Raw genomic sequence first — 24245 nt, 5'->3', positions numbered from 1 at the left:
GCCATGTTTAGTTTTGCCCAACCAAGTTTGAGGCACAGACACGGTCTCAATGGGGATAGCTGAGCTGACTGTGCTAGTGGCAGACTCCACTAATCTGGCAGGCTGGCTAACAGCCTGCTGCCTGGCCTGCACCCTATTTCATTGTGGAGCTACAGGAGTTAGAGCCCTGTCTATGTTCGTAGATAAGATGAGAGCACCCCTCCAGCTAGGATGGAGTTCGTCACTCCTCAACAGGCCAGGCTTGGTCCTGTTTGTGGGTGAGTCCCAGAAAGATGGCCAATTATCTACAAATGCTATCTTTTGGGAGGGGCAGAAAACAGTTTTCAACCAGCGATTGAGTTGTGAGACTCTGCTGTAGAGCTCATCCCTCCCCCTAACTGGGAGGGGGCCAGAGACAATTACTCGATGCCGACACATCTTTCTAGCTGATTTACACGCTGAAGCTATGTTGCGCTTGGTGACCTCTGACTGTTTCATCCTAACATCGTTGGTGCCGACGTGGATAACAATATCCCTATACTCTCTACACTCGCCAGTTTTAGCTTTAGCCAGCACCGTCTTCAGATTAGCCTTGACGTCGGTAGCCATGCCCCCTGGTAAACAGTGTATGATCGCTGGATGATTCGTTTTCAGTCTAATACTGCGGGTAATGGAGTCGCCAATGACTGGGGTTTTCAATAGATAGCAGTTGCTACTCAAAGTATCTCTACCTGAAAATACATGATCTAAGAGATTGATAGTTGATATTCAGCAGCCAAATGTATGCCTCTTTTACTTTGAGGAACTACTATAATTGTGATTTTGTCAGACACCATAGGCAGCAGCTCTGTAGAAATGAGATGATATGGATTAAATAATATCATCAAAAAACAAATGTAATATGCACAACAACTGAAATATGTATAAACTAATGTGAATAAATTATGTCGAATAATAATTAATAATAATTAATAATGATAAGCAGTAATGGGCAGTCACTATCATCATGGGACTTGTATTAATTGTTTTATTCTGTGTTGTTCTAGCATTAATGCATAGTTAATTTCATGTTTTAAGAAAATAACAGAAACCAAAATCGAAAACCGTGATTATTTTGTAAATAATCAAACCGAAACCGAACCGACCTCAAAAAGCACTAATCATGTACCCATATAATTATCCATATATGGCTCTGGGGTAATCCAATTTAAACAATTAACTTTGTGTGCGTGTGTCCCCTTTGGCCTTTGCCTTAGTTTCGTTTTTCTTTCGTCAAAAATGAGTAAGCAAGGGTGTAGTCAAAGACAGTTCAGTATGAAGATAAGCAAAAACCTATTCTCCAATAGAAATCCCAGATCACGCTTGTATGCGATGTCATGGCGACGTTGGCTAGCTAAGCTCATGCGCAAAAATACGTCATCCGGTCTTAAGGTCGTTTCGCGTCTAACTGCGCATGTACAGGCCGTCAACTCAAAGGCACTCCTTCGATATAAAGTTGTTTTTGACGAAAATGAAAACTTGGCAGTTTGTCACTTTCACGAGTTCTGAGTAAAACCATATTCAACTACTTACGGCATTGGCTCGAGTATAGGTTGTGCCTTTAGATTTTGAGAAAATTAAGAACTAAGGAAGCATATTTCACTTCAAACCCCGGCCTGGCCTGCTTGGTCTGTTTCACAAGCGTTCCGGTTAGTCTCGCGATGTAGCGCCTCTGGGTTTAGAAACTCTGTGGTGTAGCGGTAGCCTTCTGTAATACTGTGGTCCACTGTCCTGGACCAGGCACAACAGTTGTGCAAGTCATTGCGAGATGGATCAGCAATATCTATTGAAAGTAATTTGCTATCACCAGGGAGCACTGGATTATGCGGATCTGGCAGATATTGGGTGCGGGGAAGATATTATCTGTGCCCTTGATGAAAACGAGGTATTTTCTGTCGCGTTGTGTAATGGAAACAAAAGCGTTATTGCGAAAACTAAGGTTAGACGCTGCAAGGCTCAGCAATGTGATGGCTGCAATGATTTACACCTGTGTAAATTTTATTTATTTGGGGACTGTAAGAATAGTAGGGGAAGGTAAGCATATTTTTTTTGTATTATTATTATTATTATGTAGCCATATGCTATGTAGGACCAGAAGTGTTACGTTAAACTGCCTAAAAATTAATTCCAACCAATTCTTACATATTCATTGAATTTCCTTCAGTCATATGGCGTGAATAAATGTCTCATTACAAATACTGTCGTTATTTATTTAGTTTTTCACATTTAAGATATTTCAGCCCAGGACTTGAAACTGCATGAGCTGTATAGAATTATGGGGTTTAGTTAGTTAAATTTGTTCTGCAAACTGAATTGTAATTTGTATTATTATTGACCAGTTTTTTTGCTACTTTGACTTCAGACGGACATGCCGCTTCGGCCATGACCTGAACTCTGAACACAACTCCAGAGTTTTAAGAGAGCATAAACTTGAGACGCTTAGTAGACAAGAAATCCGGCAGTTGTTGTTACAAAACGACAACTCTCTCCTTCCACCGGTAACCAACCGTTCTCCTCGTTTTTGTTTTTATATTTTATTTTTCATATTAGTTCATATTTTTTTATTATATTTTTCTCTAACTGCTGATGTGGATCAGTGGATGGTGTGTGTTGTATGACTGATGAAGATGTCTGCATATTTTGACTAGCACATCACTGTCCATAGACCCAATAGCTCTTTCATCTCATGCTTTCTTGGATTTATACAACAATGGTATGGCAAACAAGTATTTTAAAAGCCCTTTCACTCACTCTTTCAGGTGTGCAGCTCTTATAACAAAGGCGCCGGGCCTTATGGCAACTGCCCGGATCAGGAGGGGTGCAGGAGACTTCATGTGTGTGACAGGTACATCAGAGGAACCTGCTCCTCGGGAGCCGACTGCAACAGGTGTCATGACTTCTTTGAGCCCCACCCACAAAGGACTCTGCAGCAGAGGGGAGTGCCAAACGATCTAATGACGTCCATGTTGTCAACCTACCGAAACATTCAGGCCATGAAGAATGAAGGTGCCGGCAGTGCTGCTTCCATCAACACGCCCCAGAGCTGTCCTCAGAGAAATACAGGTAGATGGCTGCAGGAGCAAACAGCAGGGTTGTGTTCATTGGGGAATAATGTTTCAGAACAGTCACTATATTTAACTTCTATAGTTACTTGGAAGTATTCCTCGATGGACTTGCTTGCCATCCAGGGTTGGGGTCAATTACATTTCAATTCCAGACCAGTCAATTCAGGAAGTACACTAACATTCCAATTCTCTTCAATGCTTTTCAATAACCAGGTCTCCATCCAACCGTTTTATGCAAGTAAAGTAGATATTGGATAAAATGTTTCATGACAGGCCTGAAACAGAACATTTCTGGGTAAACTTTCTTAATGTCGACCAAACAAAATAGGCAGGATTTTTTTGTCTGTAAAATTAATTATGTGAGAAATGGTGGTGGAAAACGTTTTATTCAAAAATATTGATATAATAACCATACTATGAAAGTGCAAGATGATGCGCTTGATGCTCCTTTCCAATAAATATTGAGGGTCTTAATCTGGTGACATGATCATCAATGCTTGGCTGCCATTTGACAAATAAAAATGATCTTGCTCTTTTGTCCATAATAATCTAATCATGTAAGCTATACCCACACTGTATTTGGGCACATAAGCTTTATAACGGGCCAAAATATATTTGGTACATGGGAATTTAACCACAAAAGTAATTTTTATGTGCACAATGTCATCATGCACAGCCTTTTATCCACAACATTTCAATTTGATGGAAACACGTCTCTGGTTGAAAAATATGCATATAGTTTGGATGGAAACCTAGCTAGTGAGGAAAATGTGGAATTGGAATTTGGTTTACTTTCTGAATTGAAATGGGATTGACCCCAACCCTGTTGCCAACTTTGATTTCATTTAACTAAATGTGTGTTTATTTATTTGTTGTTTGTTTACAGTGAGGAATGAGATCTGCCTGTTCTTTGTCAAGGGGGACTGCAAACAAGGAGGTACATTTAACGAGAGAGATATTGTGTGGAGGCAGAGTCTGGTGGATTTGCTTTGGCAGAACACCTACAAGGGCTTTGCCCTGTTTTTCTCAGGCAGAAGCTGTGGCAGCCGGCCGGATATTTCATTTAATTTCTTTATTTCAGCAGGTAGGCCAGTTGAGAACAAGTTCTCATTTACAACTGCGACTTGGCCAAGATAAAGCAAAGCAGTGCAACAAAAACACAGAGTTACACATGGGATAAACAAATGTACAGTCAATAACACAATAGAAAAATATATGTACAGTATGTGCAAATGTAGTCAGATTTAGGGAGGTAAGGTGTAACAGTGTAGGTTCCGTCCCTCTCTTCGCCCCAACCTGGGCTCGAACCAGGGACCCTTGCACACATCAACAACTGACACCCACGAAGCATCGTTACCCATCGCGCCACAAAACCCGCGATGGGAGGGACGGAACTTACACTGTTACAAAGGCAATAAATAGGTCATAGTGGCGAAATAATTACAATTTAGCATTAACACTGGAGTGATAGATGTGCAGATGATGATGTGCAAGTCGAGATACTGGGGTGCAAAAGAGCAACAACAAAAAATATAACAATATGGCGATGAGGGTAGTTGGGTGTGCTATTTACAGATTGGCTGTGTACAGGTACAGTGATCGGTAAGCTGCTCTGACAGCTGATGCTTAAAGTTAGAGGGAGATATGTCTCCAACTACAGTGATTTTTTTTTTTTTTTACAATTTGTTCCAGTCATTGACAGCAGAGAACTGGAAGGAAAAGCGGCCAAAGTAGGTGTTGGCTTTGGGGATGACCAGTGAAATATACCTACTGGAGCGTGTGCTATGGGTGGGTGTTGCTATGGTGACCAGTGAGCTGAGATAAGGCTGGGCTTTACCTAGCAAGACTTATAGATGACCTGGAGCCAGTGGGTTTGTCGACAGATATGTAGTGAGGGCCAGCCAACGAGAGCATACAAGTCGCAGTGGTGGGTAGTATATGGGGCTTTGGTGACAAAACGGATGGCACTGTGATAGACTACATCCAATTTGCTGAGTAGAGTGTTGGAGGCTATTTTGTAAATGGCATCGCTGACGTCAAGGATTGGTAGGATAGTCAGTTTTATGAGGGTATGTTTGGCAGCATGAGTGAAGGAGGCTTTGTTGCAAAATAGGAAGCCAATTCTAGATTTAATTTTGGATTGGAGATGCTTAATGTGAGTCTGGAAGGAGAGTTTACAGTCTAACCAGACACCTAGGTATTTGTAGTTGTCCACATATTCTAAGTCAGAATGTCCAGAGTAGTTTTGCTGGGCGGGCGGGTGTGGGCAGCAATTGGTTGAAGAGCATGTGTTTAGTTTTACTAGCATTTAAGAGCAGTTGGAGGCCACGGAAGGAGTGTTGTATGGCATTGAAGCTCGTTTGGAGGTTTGTTAACAGTGTCCAAAGACGGGCCAGATGTATACAGAATGGTGTCGTCTGCATAGAGGTGGATCAGAGAATAACCAGCAGCAAGAGCAACATTGATATATATATACAGAGAAAAGAGTCAGCCCGAGAATTGAACCCCTCCGATTTGACACACAACTCTATCTGAGAAGTAGTTGGTGAACCAGGCGAGGCAGTCATTAGAGAAACCAAGGCTATTGAGTCTGCCGATAAGAATGCGGTGATTGACAGAGTCGAAAGCCTTGGCCAGGTCGATGAAGACGGCTGCACAGTACTGTCTTTTATCGATGGCGGTTATGATATCGTTTAGGACCTTAAGCGTGGCTGAGGTACACCCATGACCAGCTCGGAAACCAGATTGCATAGTGGAGAAGGTACGGTGGGATTCGAAATGGTCAGAGATCTGTTTGTTAACTTGGCTTTCGAAGACTTTAGAAAGGCAGTGCAGGATGGATATAGGTCTATAACAGTTTGGTTCTAGAGTGTCTCTCCCTTTTGAATAGGGGGATGACCGCGGCAGCTTTCCAATCTGTGGGGATCTCAGACAATACGAAAGAGAGGTTGAACAGGCTAGTAATAGGGGTTGCAACAATTTTTGCTGATAATTTTAGAGAGGGTCCAGATTGTCTAGCCCGGCTGACTAGTAGGGATCCAGATTTTGCAGCTCTTTCAGAACATCAGCTATCTGGATTTGGGTGAAGGAGAAGCAGGGGTGGCTTGGGCAAGTTGCTGCGGGGGGTGCAGAGCTGTTTGCCGGGGTAGGGGTAGCCAGGTGGAAAGCATGGCCAGCTGTAGAAAAATGCTTATTGAAATTCTTGATTATCGTAGATTTATTGGTGGTGACAGTGTTTCCTAGCCTCAGTGCAGTGGGCTGCTGGGAGGAGGTGCTCTTATTCTCCATGGACTTTAGAGTGTCCCAAAACTTTTTGGAATGGATGCAAATTTCTGTTTGAAAAAGCTAGCCTTAGCTTTCCTATCTGACTGTTTATATTGGTTCTTGACTTCCCTGAAAAGTTGCATATCGCAGGGGCTGTTTGATGCTAATGCATTACACCACAGGATGTTTTTGTGCTGGTCAAGGGCAGTCAAGTCTGGAGTGAACCAAGGGCTATATCTGTTCTTAGTTCTACATTTTTTGAAAGGGGCATGCTTATTTAAGATGGTGAGGAAAGCACTTTTAAAGAACAACCAGGCATCCTCTACTGACGGGATGAGGTAAATATCCTTCCAGGATACCCGGGCCAGGTTGATTAGAAAGGCCTGCTCGCTGAAGTGTTTTAGGGAGTGTTTGACAATGATAAGGGGTGGTCGTTTGACCGCGGACCCATAACGGACGCAGGCAATGAGGCAGTGATCGCTGAGGTCCTGGTTGAAAACAGCAGACGTGTATTCAGAGGGCAAGTTAGTCAGGATGATATCTATGAGGGTGCCAATGTTTATGGATTTAGGGTTGTACCTGGTAGGTACCTTGATCATTTGAGTGAGATTGAGGGCATCTATCTTAGATTGTAGAACGGTCGGGTGTTACGCATGTCCCAGTTTAGGTAACCTAACAGTACAAACTCTGAATTTAAATGGGGGCAATTAATTCACATATGATGTCCAGAGCACAGCTGGGGGGTCTATAACAAGTGGCAACATTGAGAGACATTTCTGGAAAGGATGATTTTTAAAAGTAGAAGCTCTAACTGTTTGGGCACAGACCTGGATAGTATGACAGAACTCTGCAGGCTATCTCTGCAGTAGATTGCAACTCCGCCCCCTTTGGCAGTTCTATCTTGTCGGAACATTTTGTAGTTGGGGATGGAAATTTCTGAATTTTTGGTGGCCTTCCTAAGCCAGGATTCAGACACGGCTAGGACATCAGGGTTGGCAGCGTGTGCTAAAGCAGTGAATAAAACATACTTAGGGAGGAGGCTTCTGATGTTGACATGCATGAAACCAAGGCTTTTACGGTTACAGAAGTCAACAAATGATAGCGCCTGGGGACACACAGGGCCTGGGTTAACCTCTACATCACCAGAGGAACAGAGGAGGAGTAGGATAAGGGTACGGCTAAAGGCTATAAGAACTGGTCGTCTAGTGCGTTGGGAGCAGAGAATTAAAGGAGCAGATTTCTGGGCGTGGTAGAATAGATTCAGGGCATAATGTACAGATAAGGGTATGGTAGGATGTGAGTACAGTGGAGGTAAACCTAGGCATTGAATGACGATGGGAGAGGTTGTGTCTCTGGAGGCACAAGTTAAGCCAGGTGAGGTCTCCGCATGTGTGGGGGGGTGGGACAAAAGAACTATCTAAGGCATGTTGAGGTGGACTGGGGGCTCGACAGTGAAATAAAACAATAAGAACTAACCGAAACAGCAGTAGACAAGGCATATTGACATTAGAGAGAGGCATGTGTAGCCGAGTGATCATACGAGGATAGGAGTTTATAACTTTCAAAGTTGTCAGTAGATACACAATACAAACCCTGTGAAACCACAATTCAGGGACAAATCAGGCTGTGACCCAGGTGCAACAATGACACTCAGCAACATATCACATCTCACTGCAAATGTATGACTTTCAGAGAAATGCTGGAGAGTCCACTTCAAAATGCCCTACAAGTGGGAAGTGAAAGATGGACAGACTTGGTCAGCTCTGCCAGAAAATGAAGTGATTGAGAGAGACTTCTGTGACCCTTCTACGATACACAGGTATAGTATGTTGTTATGTCATACATAAAGGTAGACTCAGTGATATTACATACAGTCATGAAAAAGTTTGGGCACCCCTCTGAGGCTGCATAATAATTTACTCTGTCATCACAGAAAATGATCACAGTGGCATGCCATTCATTTTCTAATAAAAGCTGAGTACTGGGGTATTGTCCAGACAAAGATTTTTCGTGTAGCAATATTAAGTTGTATGAAATTAAATCAAATGTGAAAAATAGGCTATGCAAAGATTTGGGCACCCTTGTCATTCTGTTGATTTGAATACCTGTAACTACTTAGCACTGATTAATTGTAACACACAATTGGTTTGGTGAGCTCATTAAGCCTTGAACTTCATAGACAAGTGCATCCAATCATGAGAAAAGGTATTTAAGGTGGCCAATTGCAAGTTGTTGTTCTCTTTGACTCTCCTCTGTAGAGTGGCAACATGGGGGCCTCAAAACAACTCTCAAATGACCTGAAAACAAAGATTGTTCAACATTATGGTTTAGAGGAAGGCTACAAAAAAGCTATCGCAGAGATGTACGCTGTCAGTGTCCACTGTGAGGAACATAGTGAGGAAATGGAAGACCACAGGCACAGTTCTTGTTAAGGCCAGAAGTGGCAGGCCAAGTAAAATATCGGAGAGGCGAAGGATGGTGAGAACGGTCAAAAACAGCCCACAGACCACCTCCAAAAGACCTACAACATCATCTTGCTGCAGATGGTGTCACTGTGCATCGTTCAACAATTCAGCGCGCTTTGCACAAGGAGAAGCTGTATGGGAGAGTGATGCGGAAGAAGCCTTTTCTGCACACACGCCACAAACAGAGTCGCTTGAGGTATGCAAATGCACATTTGGACAAGCCAGCTTCATTTTGGAATAAGGTGCTGTGGACTGATGAAACAAAGATTGAGTTATTTGGTCATAACAAGGGACATTATGCATGGCGGCAAAAGAACACAGCGTTCCAAGAAAAACACTTGCAACCCACAGTAAAATTTGGTGTGGGTTCCATCATGCTGTGGGGCTGTGTGGCCAGTGCCGGTACTGAGAATGTTGTTAAAGTTGAGGGTCGCATGGATTCCACTCAATATCAGCAGATTCTTGGGAATAATGTTGAAGAATCAGTCACAAAGTTGAAGTTACGCCGGGGCTGGATATTTCAACAAGACAACGACCCAAAACACTGCTCAAAATCTACCCGGGCATTTATGCAGAGGAACAAGTACAATGTTCTGGAATGGCCATCCCAGTCCCCAGACCTGAATATCATTGAGAATCTGTGGGATGATTTGAAGCGGGCTGTCCATGCTCGACAACCATCAAACCTAACTGAACTGGAGATGTTTTGTAAGGAGGAATGGTCCAAAATACCTTCATCCAGAATCCAGACACTCATTAGAGGCTATAGGAAGCGTCTAGAGGCTGTTATTTTAGCAAAAGGAGGCTCTACTAAATATTGATGTGATTTTTCTATTGGGGTGCCCAAATTTATGCACCTGTCTAATTTTGTTTTGATGCATATCGCACATTTTCTGTTAATCCAATAAACCTCATTTCACTACTGAAATATTACTGTGTCCATCAGTTATTTGATAGATCAAAATGAAATTGATGATCCAAACACCCAATTATTTATAAATGGAAATCATGGAAATTGTCAGGGGTGCCCAAAGTTTTTCATACGACTGTAGATGCAGAAAGTGAACAGCATAGTGGGTTGAAGCGCGAGACTCAAATTCCCCGATGTTTTCGTCCCGTGGCTACCACATTGTAACAGCGTGAAGCAAACCCGTGCACATGTGCAGATATGTTACTGTGTGTGACTGTCCTGCATCTCTCTCATCTCAATATCTGCGGTGCTGCTCGTGGCAACGTCATTTCGCTGAGTCTACCTTTAACTAGCAAAACTATGTCAAACTGTGAATAAGGTACAATATCATTTTTTTTCTTCTTCCCATTGCCATGTTCTTATGCCTTCACAGTGAGGGATCAGACTGTGTGCATTTCGACTCCATGAGCCTTGGATTCAGTGAAGTTCGCCGTCTCTCCACAGTTTCCTCTGTCACCGAGCCCACATTCGTACTCACCACAGAGTGGGTGTGGTTCTGGGAGGACGAGTACGGCAAATGGATCCAGTACGCATCCATCGTAAGTGGTGTGAAACACTCAAACAGGCTGATGTGTTACGAGGACAATAATAGAGATAGTAAACTGTTGTTCCCCTTGAATTTGAGTTTGTTTTCTATGAATCACAGAAAGAGAAGCACCGATTGTCGTCCATCACCAGTGAAGACCTTGAGAAAAAGTACCAGGAGGATCAAAGTCCTGTGGTGAAGTTCACTGCAGGCCAGCAGTCGTATGAGCTGAGTTTCAGAGGTAACACACATCAACACTCTTGAAAAACAACCTACTGTAATATTAATAATATATTTTAGTTATAAGCTGTTAAAGGAATTTTATATCTTGATGATAATAATCAATAATCAATTCGCCTTGACTAATGCCCAAGGTTTGTAAGACAATGGGTTATAATAATTAGGCAAGGACTCAGCTTTCTGCAAAAGGTTTCTGTAGCTTTATTCAGAGAACATTCTGAGGTCAGGATAACAAAACAGTCATTATATAGTTCTTGCTTACTTACGCACATGCATTTACACACAAACTGTTGGTGACCTGCATCCCCCATAAACTTCTCACACTGTTTATCACTATCCAGAGCTCAGCCTGTTCTTTTCCCTCAAGGTTAGGAACTCTGAAGCTTTTACTCCCTTGACCATCTGTCCCCTGGTGTCCCTCCTAATTGCATACACACATTTCTTTCCCTCTCCAGTGGTTCCTGGACTTTCCGGAACTAATCAGACTAATCGATCCCTACATTGATCATTACATTGATTATTCATTAAACCTGCTGTATGACTAATAATTCATCATGGTTTATTGATTCATTTACATTTATTAGATAATTCTCTTATCAATTCCACCCTTAAATGATTCAATAATTCACCATGATATGATCACATGCTATATGAGAACCCTACTAATGACATTCTATAGGTAATCACACATAATTATACGCTATATGGAAATACAAATAATCACTTTATGGAAATTAATTGTGATACAAGGATTAAACAAGACTAATACATAATTATTCCTCCTATACCCATCAATGACAGTCCTAGGCCTCTTTCCAATTATGACACTTCAATTCAGGATTTTCATCATAATTTTCATTAAAGGAACAGTCTATCAAAACGTTGAAAATTCAATCAAAACGTTGAAAATTGTTTCATCAAACATTGGCTCCTTGTGATTAAAAGAAACTGAGCCATCTTCCTGGCCTGGAGGCCCGCATTCGCCATCCCACTGATCGGAGCTCGGAATTGGTCCATATCTCACCATCTGCTGCGTCATCGATCTCTCTAGAGTCCTGGTGATTAAACCTCTCACACATGGGATGAGACAACATCCACACAACACAAACACACTCATACAGGTGAAAGCAGCCCATAATACAGTTCTTACAACACTTTTCCATTTCCCAAACATGGGATGTGTTATCAGGAATGTACGTGCAGCAATGAACCTAATCATTCTACCTACACTGCCCTCTTCAGCCAATAACATATCGAGAGTCAGTCTATTTTACCAGGTCATGAGGGAGGTGGCGGATAATTGGTCAGAGAACCTCTTTACTGCATCCCCATTTTCATTCATGACTCTCTGTTGATTATAAAAAAATGTCATTAATCCAATCCACATTTCTATTTATTGTCAACCACCAAAACAACGTAGTGTTAAAGCCTTCACATATTTGATTCATAGCTTTGTATTCATCTGGAACTTCCCTGAGGATGCCAATAGCATCCCTCTAGACAAAGCTACTCCCATCCTGGTCAAAACTCCTCCTGTCCCTACTTTAGCCTCCTATAACTAGCTCTGATGACTAACTCGAACTGGTTGGACCAATAACCCCAGGGCGTAAGTTCCTAACCACCCTTTGTGGTAATTTCTGTCGTATGCATCCTTTACTGGTACTAGCCCACCCTTCATCAGTTATAGGTGCTATGAGGTTAAGAATGTTCTATTCATCTCTCAAACCTAAGTCAGTCACATTAACGATTACTTTCGGCTATTAAAATCATCTTCGTTTTCGGTGCCATTCTTGTATCTATAACACTGGTATTCATCCGGAATTTAGGTGAACCGAGGTGGGTTGGCTGAGTACTTCAATCTGGCCAACCCCAATTCCTTTACAGTTGTCTGCTTCCCCAGGAAATTGTTTCATGTTTACCTTAAATTCTACATCTTGATCTTCTTTGATTCCTTATTCTGTATGTCACTCATCAGTGTATTATATAGTTTATCTTCTACATCTTGTCAATGACAACGGTATTGTATGATTAGTACCAGAAGGTGGTGGATCTGAATGTATCAGAAAGGTTACCAAAACTATGATGCAGCTCAGTCTCTACTCTTCCCAAAAACCGTCAACCCTCTCCTGCCCTTAGTCTCTCTGCTTGGTACCACCCCATACTCACACGTCTAGGAGCACACACAGTGATGAACGGTCGGGATAGGAAATCTTCGTTAAGGAGGTAACCCCCGGACCCTGTTGGTATCGGTTCTTCTCCTAACTCTGTGTGTGATCAACAGTGTTCAAATGTGTACATACCTCCTTGCAGTGGGTAACGTGGACCCAAGTGACTCTCTCAGATTTTCAAATGGCAAAGGCAGTGGTTTAACAGAACCTGGTATGGGCCTTCCCAACGGTGTTGCTTCCAGTTTTTTCTCCTCAGGGACTGGATCCACACCCAGTCTCCTGGTTGTACTGAGTGAATCACCTTCTCCTGTAATTCACCTGTTGGACACAAAGTCTTGGACATACGGGTTTGGTTAACAAACAGTCTTCTCATGTGCTCTGCTAGTATTTCTTCAATTTCTATGTCTACCTGTTCTGGTATCTCTAACTCTGTCATTCTATAGGCTCTACCTGATTAGCTAAACTGTCATCCATCATTTAAAGAGATGGCTCCTAGTAAACCAACTCTAGGGATAATATCTTGACTTAATATTTTAGCTACCATAATCATATCCACCAAGTAAGTTGGGAACGCTTCTACCCATTTGCTATACTTATCTATTATTGTTAAACACCCCTTCTTCCCCTCATTTCGGAATATTTCAATAAGTCCAATTCCAAATGTTGGAATGGATCTTCTTACAATTTTTTTTTTTGTTTAAGTAATTATCCTCTAGGCCATCACTCTTTCCTAACTACTCTACTATACTTCCCTCCCCTTGATACATTGCTTAGCCTATGTATCAATATTGCTGCGTATCCATACAGTGTCTTTGGTAGGATAAGTAAATTATCCTTATGTCAGACCTTCTCTTGTAGGATGCCCCCTTTCATTTTCCACATGTCCAATTCTCCCTGGGGCCTTCATCCTTGGCTATCATTTAACAATCCTCTGTCAAGTTTCTTATCGTCTTTAAGATTTATCTATGCTGCTTTGTATGGTTTTAAATGTCTATGTGCTTGTCTGTGTAAATAGTAACTTTTCTCTCCTTTCTTATTTCACCAGTTCTAGTCAATGCTACTATTTCAGCCTACTGTGCAGAATAGTGTCTGGGCAATGGTTCAGTGTCTAACACCTGAAACCAACTAAGCTTTCATATCTCCTCCTAACGAATTTACCAAACATAAACTTAAAATCAAAACTAAAATACATGCCTGCCAACGGAGCCGATAGTCTCTCCATGAATTAATATCCTAAAGCCAAGTGAACCAAATTCTCTTCCTATCTACTCCTGCTGGCCCCCCTTCTTTCTTCCTGCTACTCCACAACCCTCAAGGTTTCAGCAGTGCAGGGGAGGATCTCTCTGTCTGCCCTTCTATCTGTCTCCAGCTTTTTCTCATAATATGGTTGTTTCCAAATATTGACTAAATGTCTCATTGTCTCCTTGGTTGCACTCCTGAACTTTAGAAAAATCAACCTGTCTAGATATTGCATATCTACTTAAATTTATCTCGATACCCTCAATAATCCTGGTTCACCTACAGATGTCATGTATCCCTGTCCTGTTGACATAAGTCTACCATTATTAAACTTATTCACAACAAAATATAGTAATACTAGTATATCAATTCCACAGCCTTGTTGTGTTAAATCTCTTACACTGAATTCAACAACAGCTGACTTCCTAAGGGAAAATAAACGTATCTAGATCATGTAAAAAATACCCCTGCTACTGGTCAAAATATTTTCAAATCCTATAATCAGATCAAAATGACTAATCTGATTTACCCCACCAAGAAAAATTATTTTACCCTTATTGTTCTAGGAAAATAGACTTAAGGAAGCCTACCCTTAGTCTAAGGCTTTGCCCTTTTAGTCCTATCATTGGTTCAAATTATCAATTGTGTCTAAGAACTTTAACTCCATCATAATTATCAGTTCTACAAATTCCCTTAAAATCAATATCACCAATGACCTTAAATTCACCATCCAAATGGCTTTTCAATGTGGCTGATCAGACCACACAGGAAAAGTCACCAGATGTCAAAAGTCATACCACCCTTTCAGAACCGTGTTTCTTACTACATTAAACAAATTAAGGCTTAGAACTTCATCTACATTTTGTATCCCAGGTTTCCCAGAACATTCCCTATCAAAAGAATTTCATGTGTTTATTAAAACTCTGAAAACAAGACACGCCCCAGTATCACACAGAAATTTGATTCTCTCTCCCATTACTGTTAGTGTCAAATAGGGTTTCTGTTCTTGTTGTACTGCCAAATCAATTGTAGCCAATTAAAAAACTTCACAATCGCTGTTTATAACTAAATTCTGAAAATTGTCCTTCCCCTCACTAGTGTCTGTTCCCCCGCTCTCCATAGTTAGTCATGCCTCCTCCTCTGAGTCTGGCTGGGGGCGCCTGACCTTCTCTTTGTATCTGTCTCTACTCCCTCTCTGGCCTTGCTTAATTCCCTCAGATCTGCTAGCCCCCCCCCCACGAGGTTCTGTTTGGTGGCACGATTTATCTCAGGACGCATTCCACTGAGGAAAGCAATTTTTAATTCCTGATAATACGGGGCATCAAATCCATCCACTACCGGGGGTTCTATTAACCCACTATTAGCGTTGGACACGTCCTTTATTCTCTCTAGGTATTGGTTTATAGTCTTATGAAATGTCCAAGGGTTAAATAAATAAATAAAAAAATATCATGTATATCACCACAATTCTGTCGCAATTATTAATTTCCGCTCCTTATAATTCATTAGATTTAGGTAACTGCCTTTTCCTTGATTCCGTCATTCAAATACAACTCCCATTCTCTTTAAATCCTTAAAACAGGCCATTCAGACCACAAACAACGTACTTTATCGACTCTGTCTTTCTATTTAAACTAAACAAGCTATCAAAACGTTCGGTTTCTATCTTAAACAAACTAACAACCGTATGGTTCCAGTCTAACATAACAATAATTAAATGAAATTTTAGTCCCATGGTGCATGGGATGGGAACCGAACCCGGGCCCCCTGCATGGTAGGCAAGAATTCTACCACTGAAGCACTATTGTTCATGTTTACAATTTCGGTAGTTGTGTCCTACTCGGTCACAATGTGCACAGGGTGTTTTACAGTCTCTGGCGAAATGTCCTGTTCTATCGCAATTAAAACACATCTTCTCTCCGTCTTTGTCAGCGCGTCTCCCTGTTTTCCCCCCTTCTGTCTACAGTGTCTCTATCCACTTTTCTCAATAAGTTTGCTAAATCCTGTTCTCCTCTCTGTGTCTCTTCCTCTCTACCTCCCTTGTTACCCAAATCATTGTTAGCAACGCCCTTATCCCTGGCCCCCTCCGCTCTCTTCCTAGCTTCTGCCAGCCAAACACTAGCGGTGTCAAGGCCCTCTGTGCGCTGCTTCTCTGTCTTATCCCCACAGACCCTATGTATTTGTTTTATCCTTAATTCAAATCTTTCAACATTTAAACATCCATCCTCCATTTCGGGCCAAAATAAAATGTTCCTCTTATCTTTTCCCAGCATAAACCGTTCATCTCCTGTCAATACCGGGATCTCCTTAGAGGATTTACTACCCATGTTGTTAAAGGAACCAATCTAGAGTTTTAGAAATATTATTCGTAAGAACCATGAACTATCTTTTATTCATATGTGCTTTAATTTATACAACTTCAAACCAAATACAATTAGTGTCTAGTCGTTGTTAATCTTTATGTGTATGCTATTTTACCGTTATTAACCTAGAATTTGGGGAATAATTATTCGCATGCTATTTTACAAATTGCTTCTATCTCATCGCTCAAAAAGGACAAACGGCTTTATCTTGCGCTGGGTATCTCATCGCTCAAAAAGGACAAACGGCTTTTATCTTGCGCCTGTTGATTCTAGCAATATGTTTTCGTTATTAACCTTCTATTCGCAATATAGAGTTGTTCCGCTAGAATGATTATACTTATCTATCCTAACCCGGTCTTTATCTCGCTCATAGACAAACACTGCAACCCGTTTTATTTTTAGGTTTGTACTGTCTGTCTTTTTCTCGCGATTTATTGACAGAATTCGCCTCACACGCAATCCCTCATCCCAGCATAGTTACTCTATCTCTCTCGAAACTTTATCTACAGCGGGGACTGTCGATCAGACATTAGGTCGCATACGTATGCAACTATAAACTACTTTCCAGGGGTCGTAAAGCCCTAGTTAACAGCCTATTTATCTGTTGCTTCATGTAACTGTTGACACAAATATCTGTTTCTCACTCCGCCATATTAGGTCTCACTTCACCCATAGATATCAGACCTAAAGCCGTATTTAGGTACCGACTATCCCCTTATGGTTTTTTTACCCTTGTGCTACGTTATCAGGTCTCACCACAAGCCCTAGTTTAGTTTTATGCAGTGGCCACAGTTGCCCAGGGTCGATTTCGGACCCTGCGTCGTTTTCGAATTCGTCGTTTTGAATTTACAACTAATTCCTAACTTCCATCCGCGCAGAATACTTGATTCCCTTTAAAACCGATTTTTCTCCACGCGAACTTCTGAAGCCAGGTTACCAGCTATAACATTCACCAAATTCAGCGTCAGTTTGAAATCCGGCTCGAAGGACCAATTGTTAAAGGAATTTTATATCTTGATGATAATAATCAATAATCAATTCGCCTTGACTAATGCCCAAGGTTTGTAAGACAATGGGTTATAATAATTAGGCAAGGACTCAGCTTTCTGCAAAAGGTTTCTGTAGCTTTATTCAGAGAACGTTCTGAGGTCAGGATAACAAAACAGTCATTATATAGTTCTTGCTTACTTACGCACATGCATTTACACACAAACAGTTGGTGACCTGCATCCCCCATAAACTTCTCACACTGTTTATCACTATCCAGAGCTCAGCCTGTTATTTTCCCTCAAGGTTAGGAACTCTCTGAAGCTTTTACTCCCTTGACCATCTGTCTCCTGGTGTCCCTCCTAATTGCATACACACATTTCTTTCCCTCTCCAGTGGTTCCTGGACTTTCCGGAACTAATCAGACTAATCGATCCCTACATTGATCATTTCATTGATTATTCATTAAACCTGCTGTATGACTAATAATTCATCATGGTTTATTGATTCATTTACATTTATTAGATAATTCTCTTATCATAAGCGCTTTGCACAAGTTAGTTAGTCAAAAAGGCTACACTTATACGCCTCATTCTAGTACTAAAATAGTCGGCAGGTAGCCTAGATGTTAGAGATGTTGAACATTAACTGTAAGGATGCTGGTTCAAAAAGTTATTCTTGTAATTACAGACATGACGCAATATAACGAAAGATATGGCACTACAAGGATGGTCAGACGACGTCCTGTCTTTGTTTCAACTGTGGACGCACAAGCTGCAAGAAGCAGGTAATGTAAGAATGGGAATGGACTGAGAATGGGTATATGTTCTGAATCTAACCATTTCTATATTTACCTAATAGACACTCTTGATTGCTGACAGACTCAGCATAGGAGAAAGGGTTAAATACCAGTGCTTGTGTGAATGGTTGGTCTGTTCAGCTGTCTGACCCTTTGGATGAATAAACTTGGTTTGAGCTTTTATAGTTGTCCGTCAGTTTTTACTTGGGTTATTTAGAACCTAACAGTATAGACCATAAGACGTGGTTTTGTTTTGTATCTCAAACAAGAGGGATTTATTTTCCATTTAAGTTGAGAACTAATAGAGATTTTCAAATGAACTACTTTTTTTCTTTGTGTTGTGTATATCAAGGTTCTTTTTCATATATATTTTCAGGCGAAATGGACCACGCAACCCCTCTCAGAATTTCAGAGCTGTTCCTGGATTTTGGGACAAGTCTGCGATACCTGACATTGGATACAGGGTAACTTGTTTACAGTGGCGTAAAGTACTTTACTATTTATATTTTTAACCACTTTTACTTTACTACATTCCTAAAGAAAATGATGTACTTTTTAAGTCCATACATTTTCCCTGACACCCAAAAGTACTCTTTAGATTTGGAATGCTTAGCAGGACAGGAAAATGGTCTAATTCACACACCTATCAAGAGAACATCCCTGGTCATCCTTACTTCCTCTGATCTGGCTGACTCACTAAACACATGCTTTGTTTAGAAATTATATCTGTGTTGTGTGCCCCTGGCTGTCCATAAATAAATAAAAAATAATAATAATTATGCCCTCTGGTTTGCTTTATACGGTGCCTTCAGAAATTATTCAGACCACTTGACTTTTTTCACATTTTGTTACGTTACATCCTTAATCTAACATATATATGTTTTTCTCAATCTACACACAATACCCCATAATGTCAAAGCAAAAACAGGTTTTTAGAAATGTTTGCTAATTTATAAAAAAAAATGTTTTGTTGAAATATCACATTTTACATAAGTATTCAGACCCTTTACTCAGTACTTTGTTGAAGCACCTTTGGCAGTGATTACAGCCTCAAGTCTTCAGTTCAAGTCCAGGCTCTGGCTGGTCCACTCAAGGACATTCAGAGACTTGTCCCGAAGCCACTCCTGCATTGTCTTAGCTGTGTGCTTAGGGTCCTTGTCCTATTGGAAGGTGAACTTTTGCCCCAGTCTGAGGTCCTGAGCACTCTGGAGCAGGTTTTCATCAAGGATCTCTCTGTACTTTGCTCCATTCATCTTTCCCTTGATCCTGACTAGTCTCCAAGTCCCTGCCGCTGAAAAACATCCCCACAGCATGATGTGGTGCCAGGTTTCTTCCATACCTGATGTTTGGCACTCAGGCCAAAGAGTTCAATCTTGGTTGTCATCAGACCAGATAATCTTGTTTCTCATGGTCTGAGAGTCTTTAGGTGCTTTTTGGCAAACTCCAAGCGGGCCGTTATGTGCCTTTTACTGAGGAGTGGCTTCTGTCTGGCCACTCTACCACAAAGGCCTAATTGGTGGAGTGCTGCAGAGATGGTTGTCCTTCTGGAAGTTTCTCCCATCTTCACAGAGGAACCTTGGGTTCACAGAGACCATTGGGTTCTTGGTCACCTCCCTGACCAAGGCCCTTCTTCTCTTATTGCTCAGTTTGGATGGGCGTGCAGCTCTAGGAAGAGTCTTGGTGGTTCCAAACTTCTTCCATTTAAGAATGATGGCGGCTCTCTCTCTCTAATTCCTTCCACCTCATGGCTTGGTTTTGGATCTGACATGCACTGCCAACTGTGTGACCTTATATAGACAGGTGTGTGCCTTTCCAAATCATGTCCATCAATTGACTTTACCACAGGTGGACTCCAATCAAGTTGTACAAATATCTCAAGGATGATCAATGGAAACAGGATGCACCTGAGCTCAATTTTGAGTGTCATAGCAAAGGGTCTGAATACTTATGTAAATAAGGTATTTCTGTTTTTTCTTTTTAATAAATGTGCAAACATTTGTAAAAACCTATTTTCACTTTGTTATTATGGGGTATTGTGTGTACTTGCTGAGGAAAAAAAATATTTAATACATTTTAGAATATTGTCTGTAACGTAACAAAATGTGGAAAAAGTCAAGAGGTCTGAATACTTTCCAAAGGCACTGTATAAGGAACTTTAAATTATTATTTTGATACTTAAATATATTTTGACAATTACATTTACTTTTAATACTTAGTATATTTAAAACTAAATACTTTTAGACTTTTACTCAAGTAGTATTTTACTTGGTGACTTTTACTTGAGTCATTTTCTATTAAAGTACATTTACTTTTACACAAGTAATGGAATTGGATTCATTTTCCACCACTGCTTGTTTACATGAGATTCTACTGCTTTGGCTTGCGGGGAAGTCTACTTTTTAACATTGCTTTTCATTTGGTTTCAGCCATGACAACCTTTTTGTTTTCCCCTCCTGCAGACAGTCACTCTTCTGAGTTCTGACAGGGACTATCAGAAGGTCCAGGAACTTTTCAACAAGACCATGAGGGGCTTCAAAATCACCAGCATCGAGAGGGTCCAAAACAGGGACCTCTGGGTAGTCTTCCAATGGTATGTTTACATCAACTCTCACACACAATCCTAACATGTTACTTCCAAAATGCTAAGTAAACCCTGTCTTGAATGCGATTATGGGTAAGCAGTGTTAGGAATTGAAAATCTGGTCAAGGTGTGTAGAAATGCTATATACAAAATATAAGGTGAACAGCTCCTATATTTAAGGGTTTATTAGACAGAGACCTAGACAGACATATGCAAATGAGAAGACAGACATGTTTCTCTAAGAAGTCCACAGCAAATCTCGACCCCTCCAGAGGGGAGGGCTGACCTAAATACTCTTGCCTTATCTGTTTTCCGTTTCACCTTTCTGTGCCACGTGCCAAAGCATTAAATCAAGGCAGAGACCTTGGGGTTGAATAGACTATACATTTGAAACATCTGAATCACTTAAAGACACCCATGGCTGAATTTATGTCTCAGGGGCCCAGATTCCAGTTACTGAGAGCTGCTTTAAGGTGACCTCTGGCCTTACAGACGGTACCTAGAGGCCAAATTTCAATAGGGAATAACCATCTAAATATATAATTCTTAACAGCAGCTAATGGTCATTTCTTCTTTCTCAGGAAAAGAGATTTAATGAAGAAAAACAATGGAGGTAAAAACAGCAAGGAGTTACATCTCTTCCACGGAACGGACCCAAAACACGTAGACGCCATTTGCAGAGATAACTTCGACTGGAGGCTGTGTGGAACCAATGGAACTGTGTATGGCGAAGGTACCTCATGTTAACCAACTGTCAGATTTTAGAAGCAGTCATGATCTCATTATAGTCAGTCATTCTGTTTTACTGATGATCTTCTCTGTTTGTTTAAGGGAGTTACTTTGCCAGGGATGCCAAGTACTCACACAGCTACACCAGCGACTCAGGAGTGAGGTCCATGTTTGCTTGTCGGGTGCTTGTTGGCGACTACACATTAGGGAACTCGGACCTCCGTCGTCCCCCTCCAAAAGGCGAGGGAAGCCCGACTCTCTATGACAGCTGTGTGGACAATGTCCTGAAGCCATCCATATATGTGGTGTTTGAAAAGCACCAGGTGTACCCCGAGTTCCTCATCAAATACGATGATGGCGTCATGCACTGGACCTCTTCGGCTCCAGCTCCACCCAAGACTGTCTCTATCCAATCGACTTCCTTAACCCCAAAATCCAACCGGATTCAAGCCACAGCTGCTGCTACCACATCGAAGAGTGTTCCATCAACTTTGAGTCCATCTAAAACTGCAGCCACCACTTCCTCTAATCCAACCGATTCTCATCCCACTTCGTGTTTAGTCCATCAGTCTCGCCCAAAACCTGGCCAAGCCCCATTGATATTCAGTCAATCTCCCATGAAGCCAGCCTCAAGTTCTCAATTGGTGGATACCACCCTAGACCCAGATTTCAATCCCTCATTTGCAAACCTCTCTCGCACACTCACTACCCCAGCCAGTACCCCCTCTCGTACGCCCACTACCTCAGCCAGCACCCCCTCTCGTATGCTCACTACCCCAGCCAGTACCCCCTCTCATACGCCCACTACCCCAGCCAGCACCCTCTCTCGTATGCTCACTACCCCAGCCAGTACCCCCTCGCACATACTCACTACCCCAGCCAGTACACCCTCGCACATACTCACTACCCCAGCCAGTACCCCCTCGCACATACTCACTACCCCAGCCAGTACCCCCTCGCACACACTCACTACCCCAGCCAGTACCCCCTCGCACACACTCACTACCCCAGCCAGTACCCCCTCTCACACACTCACTACCCCAGCCAGTACCCCCTCTCGTACGCCCACTACCCCAGCCAGCACCCCCTTTTGTATGCTCACTACCCCAGCCAGTACCCCCTCGCACATACTCACTACCCCAGCCAGCACCCCCTCTCGTATGCTCACTACCCCAGCCAGTACCCCCTCGCACATACTCACTACCCCAGCCAGCACCCCCTCTCGTATGCTCACTACCCCAGCCAGTACCCCCTCTCCTAGACTCGCTCCCCGAGCCAGCACCCCCTCTCCTACACTCACTCCCTCAGCCAGCACCCCCCCTGGCATACTTTCCCCTTTAACTGGCACCCTATCTCGGGCTCACACCCGCTCAACGACTACTACTCGCACACTCCCTGCCAGCAGTACCTCTCACCCACTATCCCCTTCATACTCATTGAGCACACCTTATTACACACTTTCTCACTCATCATACTCCCCCACTTACACACAAACTCTCTCACACACTTCCCCGTCGACGTCAAGCAATTCTCCAAGCACACTCTCCCCGTCAGCAAGCAACCAATCTCGGGTGTTCTCTCCCTCGGCAGGTGCCTTCTGTCGTCCACTATCTACCACAACAAGCACCACTAGATCTCGTCCTGAGTCACTGTACAGTGTTCCAACAGCTCAAAGGAGGGACACCAAAGAAAAAAACAAATGTCTTCTGCAATAACTTGCCTTTGTCAGGATGGAGCAGTAAGTTAATAGAAAGTTTTGATGGCGAACTTCAAATCTTCAAAAACAGAAAATGTATTAAAATTATGAAGGATAATGCATTTGCATATCAAAGATGTAGTATAGCTGTGTATCTTTACCTGTAGGGGCTTAACAACAGTAAAGCTGTTCACAACCAACCAGACATTTGTAATTTTGCACAAATATGAATTTGATGAGCATGTTTCCTTTACTCAGGTCTGCTGACACAGTCCATACATTTTGTAAATGAAACAAGTTTGATTTATGTGTTTTAAACTGATAAAATCATTGATTCTGGATGTTTTCTGGACAAGTCTACTCTTTTCTAAGAGATTTTCAAACACCTGTGATGGAAAAATGATGTATTCACCTTATTTGTTGGATATGTAACAATTATTTCCCTAAACAGTGAGATATTTCTGTCCTGCTGATGCTGTGTTTTATGGTGTCCACTCTAGCTTCCTGGTGATAAAACCTACAGCTGTTAATCCAGTGACAGGATGTGGGGTGGTTGTAACTGGGATAGAGAGGAGTGGAACAAAGGCCTCAATGGTTCTTAGACATCCTAACCTGGGAAATTAGGCCAGGGTTGGGGGTTAAGACAAGGCCAGGGGCAGATAAAGACAGGATGAGCCCAAAGTGGCTTATGGGGCCCCCTAATCTATATAGGAGGGGTGAAACCAAGCATTTTGGGTATTAGCTATATGAACTGTGCATTATGTGTATGATTCAGACTCTCAGCCTAACGGTCAGTCAAGACTGGTGGGCTGACGGTCTCATTAGTGCAAAAATTAATCGATATTAAATAAAGATGATTGTTTGAAGAAATTACCAAGTCTCTCTCAGTACTGAATTTCCACAACACATTCTGATGTCAGAAATGTAATTTTTGGGATAAAAATCATCTTTATTGACAAACTGAATCAATGACTCACTACTGCTGCTTCTGTGTGTTTAACAGGCCTATTGTGATGTAAATAAAGGTTCCACATGCCACTGGGACAGAGTTCAATGTGACGTATTTAATAGGGTGTGTTCCGTCATTAGTGTGTTGATCTATTGCCTGTTTGTTATACTTTGCTACCTTCATAAT

The 24245-nt window shown here is 41.9% G+C and overlaps 1 protein-coding gene across 1 annotated transcript; it reads left to right on the top strand.

The window, feature by feature from the left end:
* Positions 1–1416: 1416 nt before the first annotated feature.
* Positions 1417–24173, top strand: LOC106576301 (protein mono-ADP-ribosyltransferase PARP12). The gene is made up of 12 exons (XM_014153396.2): positions 1417–2052; positions 2381–2516; positions 2778–3081; positions 3970–4020; positions 8040–8166; positions 10156–10321; positions 10429–10549; positions 17996–18092; positions 18481–18568; positions 20564–20694; positions 21267–21418; positions 21517–24173. Exons 1-12 carry the CDS (start codon positions 1787–1789, stop codon positions 23127–23129), a joined length of 3252 nt encoding a protein of 1083 aa, XP_014008871.2. The 5' UTR covers positions 1417–1786; the 3' UTR covers positions 23130–24173.
* The last annotated feature ends 72 nt before the right edge of the window (positions 24174–24245 follow it).

This window comes from Salmo salar, chromosome ssa17, assembly GCF_905237065.1.
Source record: "Salmo salar chromosome ssa17, Ssal_v3.1, whole genome shotgun sequence".
NCBI lineage: Eukaryota > Metazoa > Chordata > Actinopteri > Salmoniformes > Salmonidae > Salmo > Salmo salar.
Note: the sequence above shows the minus strand (reverse complement) of the source record. Positions and strands in the feature narration are given on the sequence as shown.

Bases quoted from the DNA above. Each gene is read 5' to 3' on its own strand.
- LOC106576301 (XM_014153396.2), top strand. From the start codon at position 1,787: ATGGATCAGCAATATCTATTGAAAGTAATTTGCTATCACCAGGGAGCA. The intron at 3,082-3,969 runs GTAGATGGCTGC...GTTTGTTTACAG, and splicing joins CTGTCCTCAGAGAAATACAG to TGAGGAATGAGATCTGCCTG. The intron at 10,322-10,428 runs GTAAGTGGTGTG...TATGAATCACAG, and splicing joins GGATCCAGTACGCATCCATC to AAAGAGAAGCACCGATTGTC.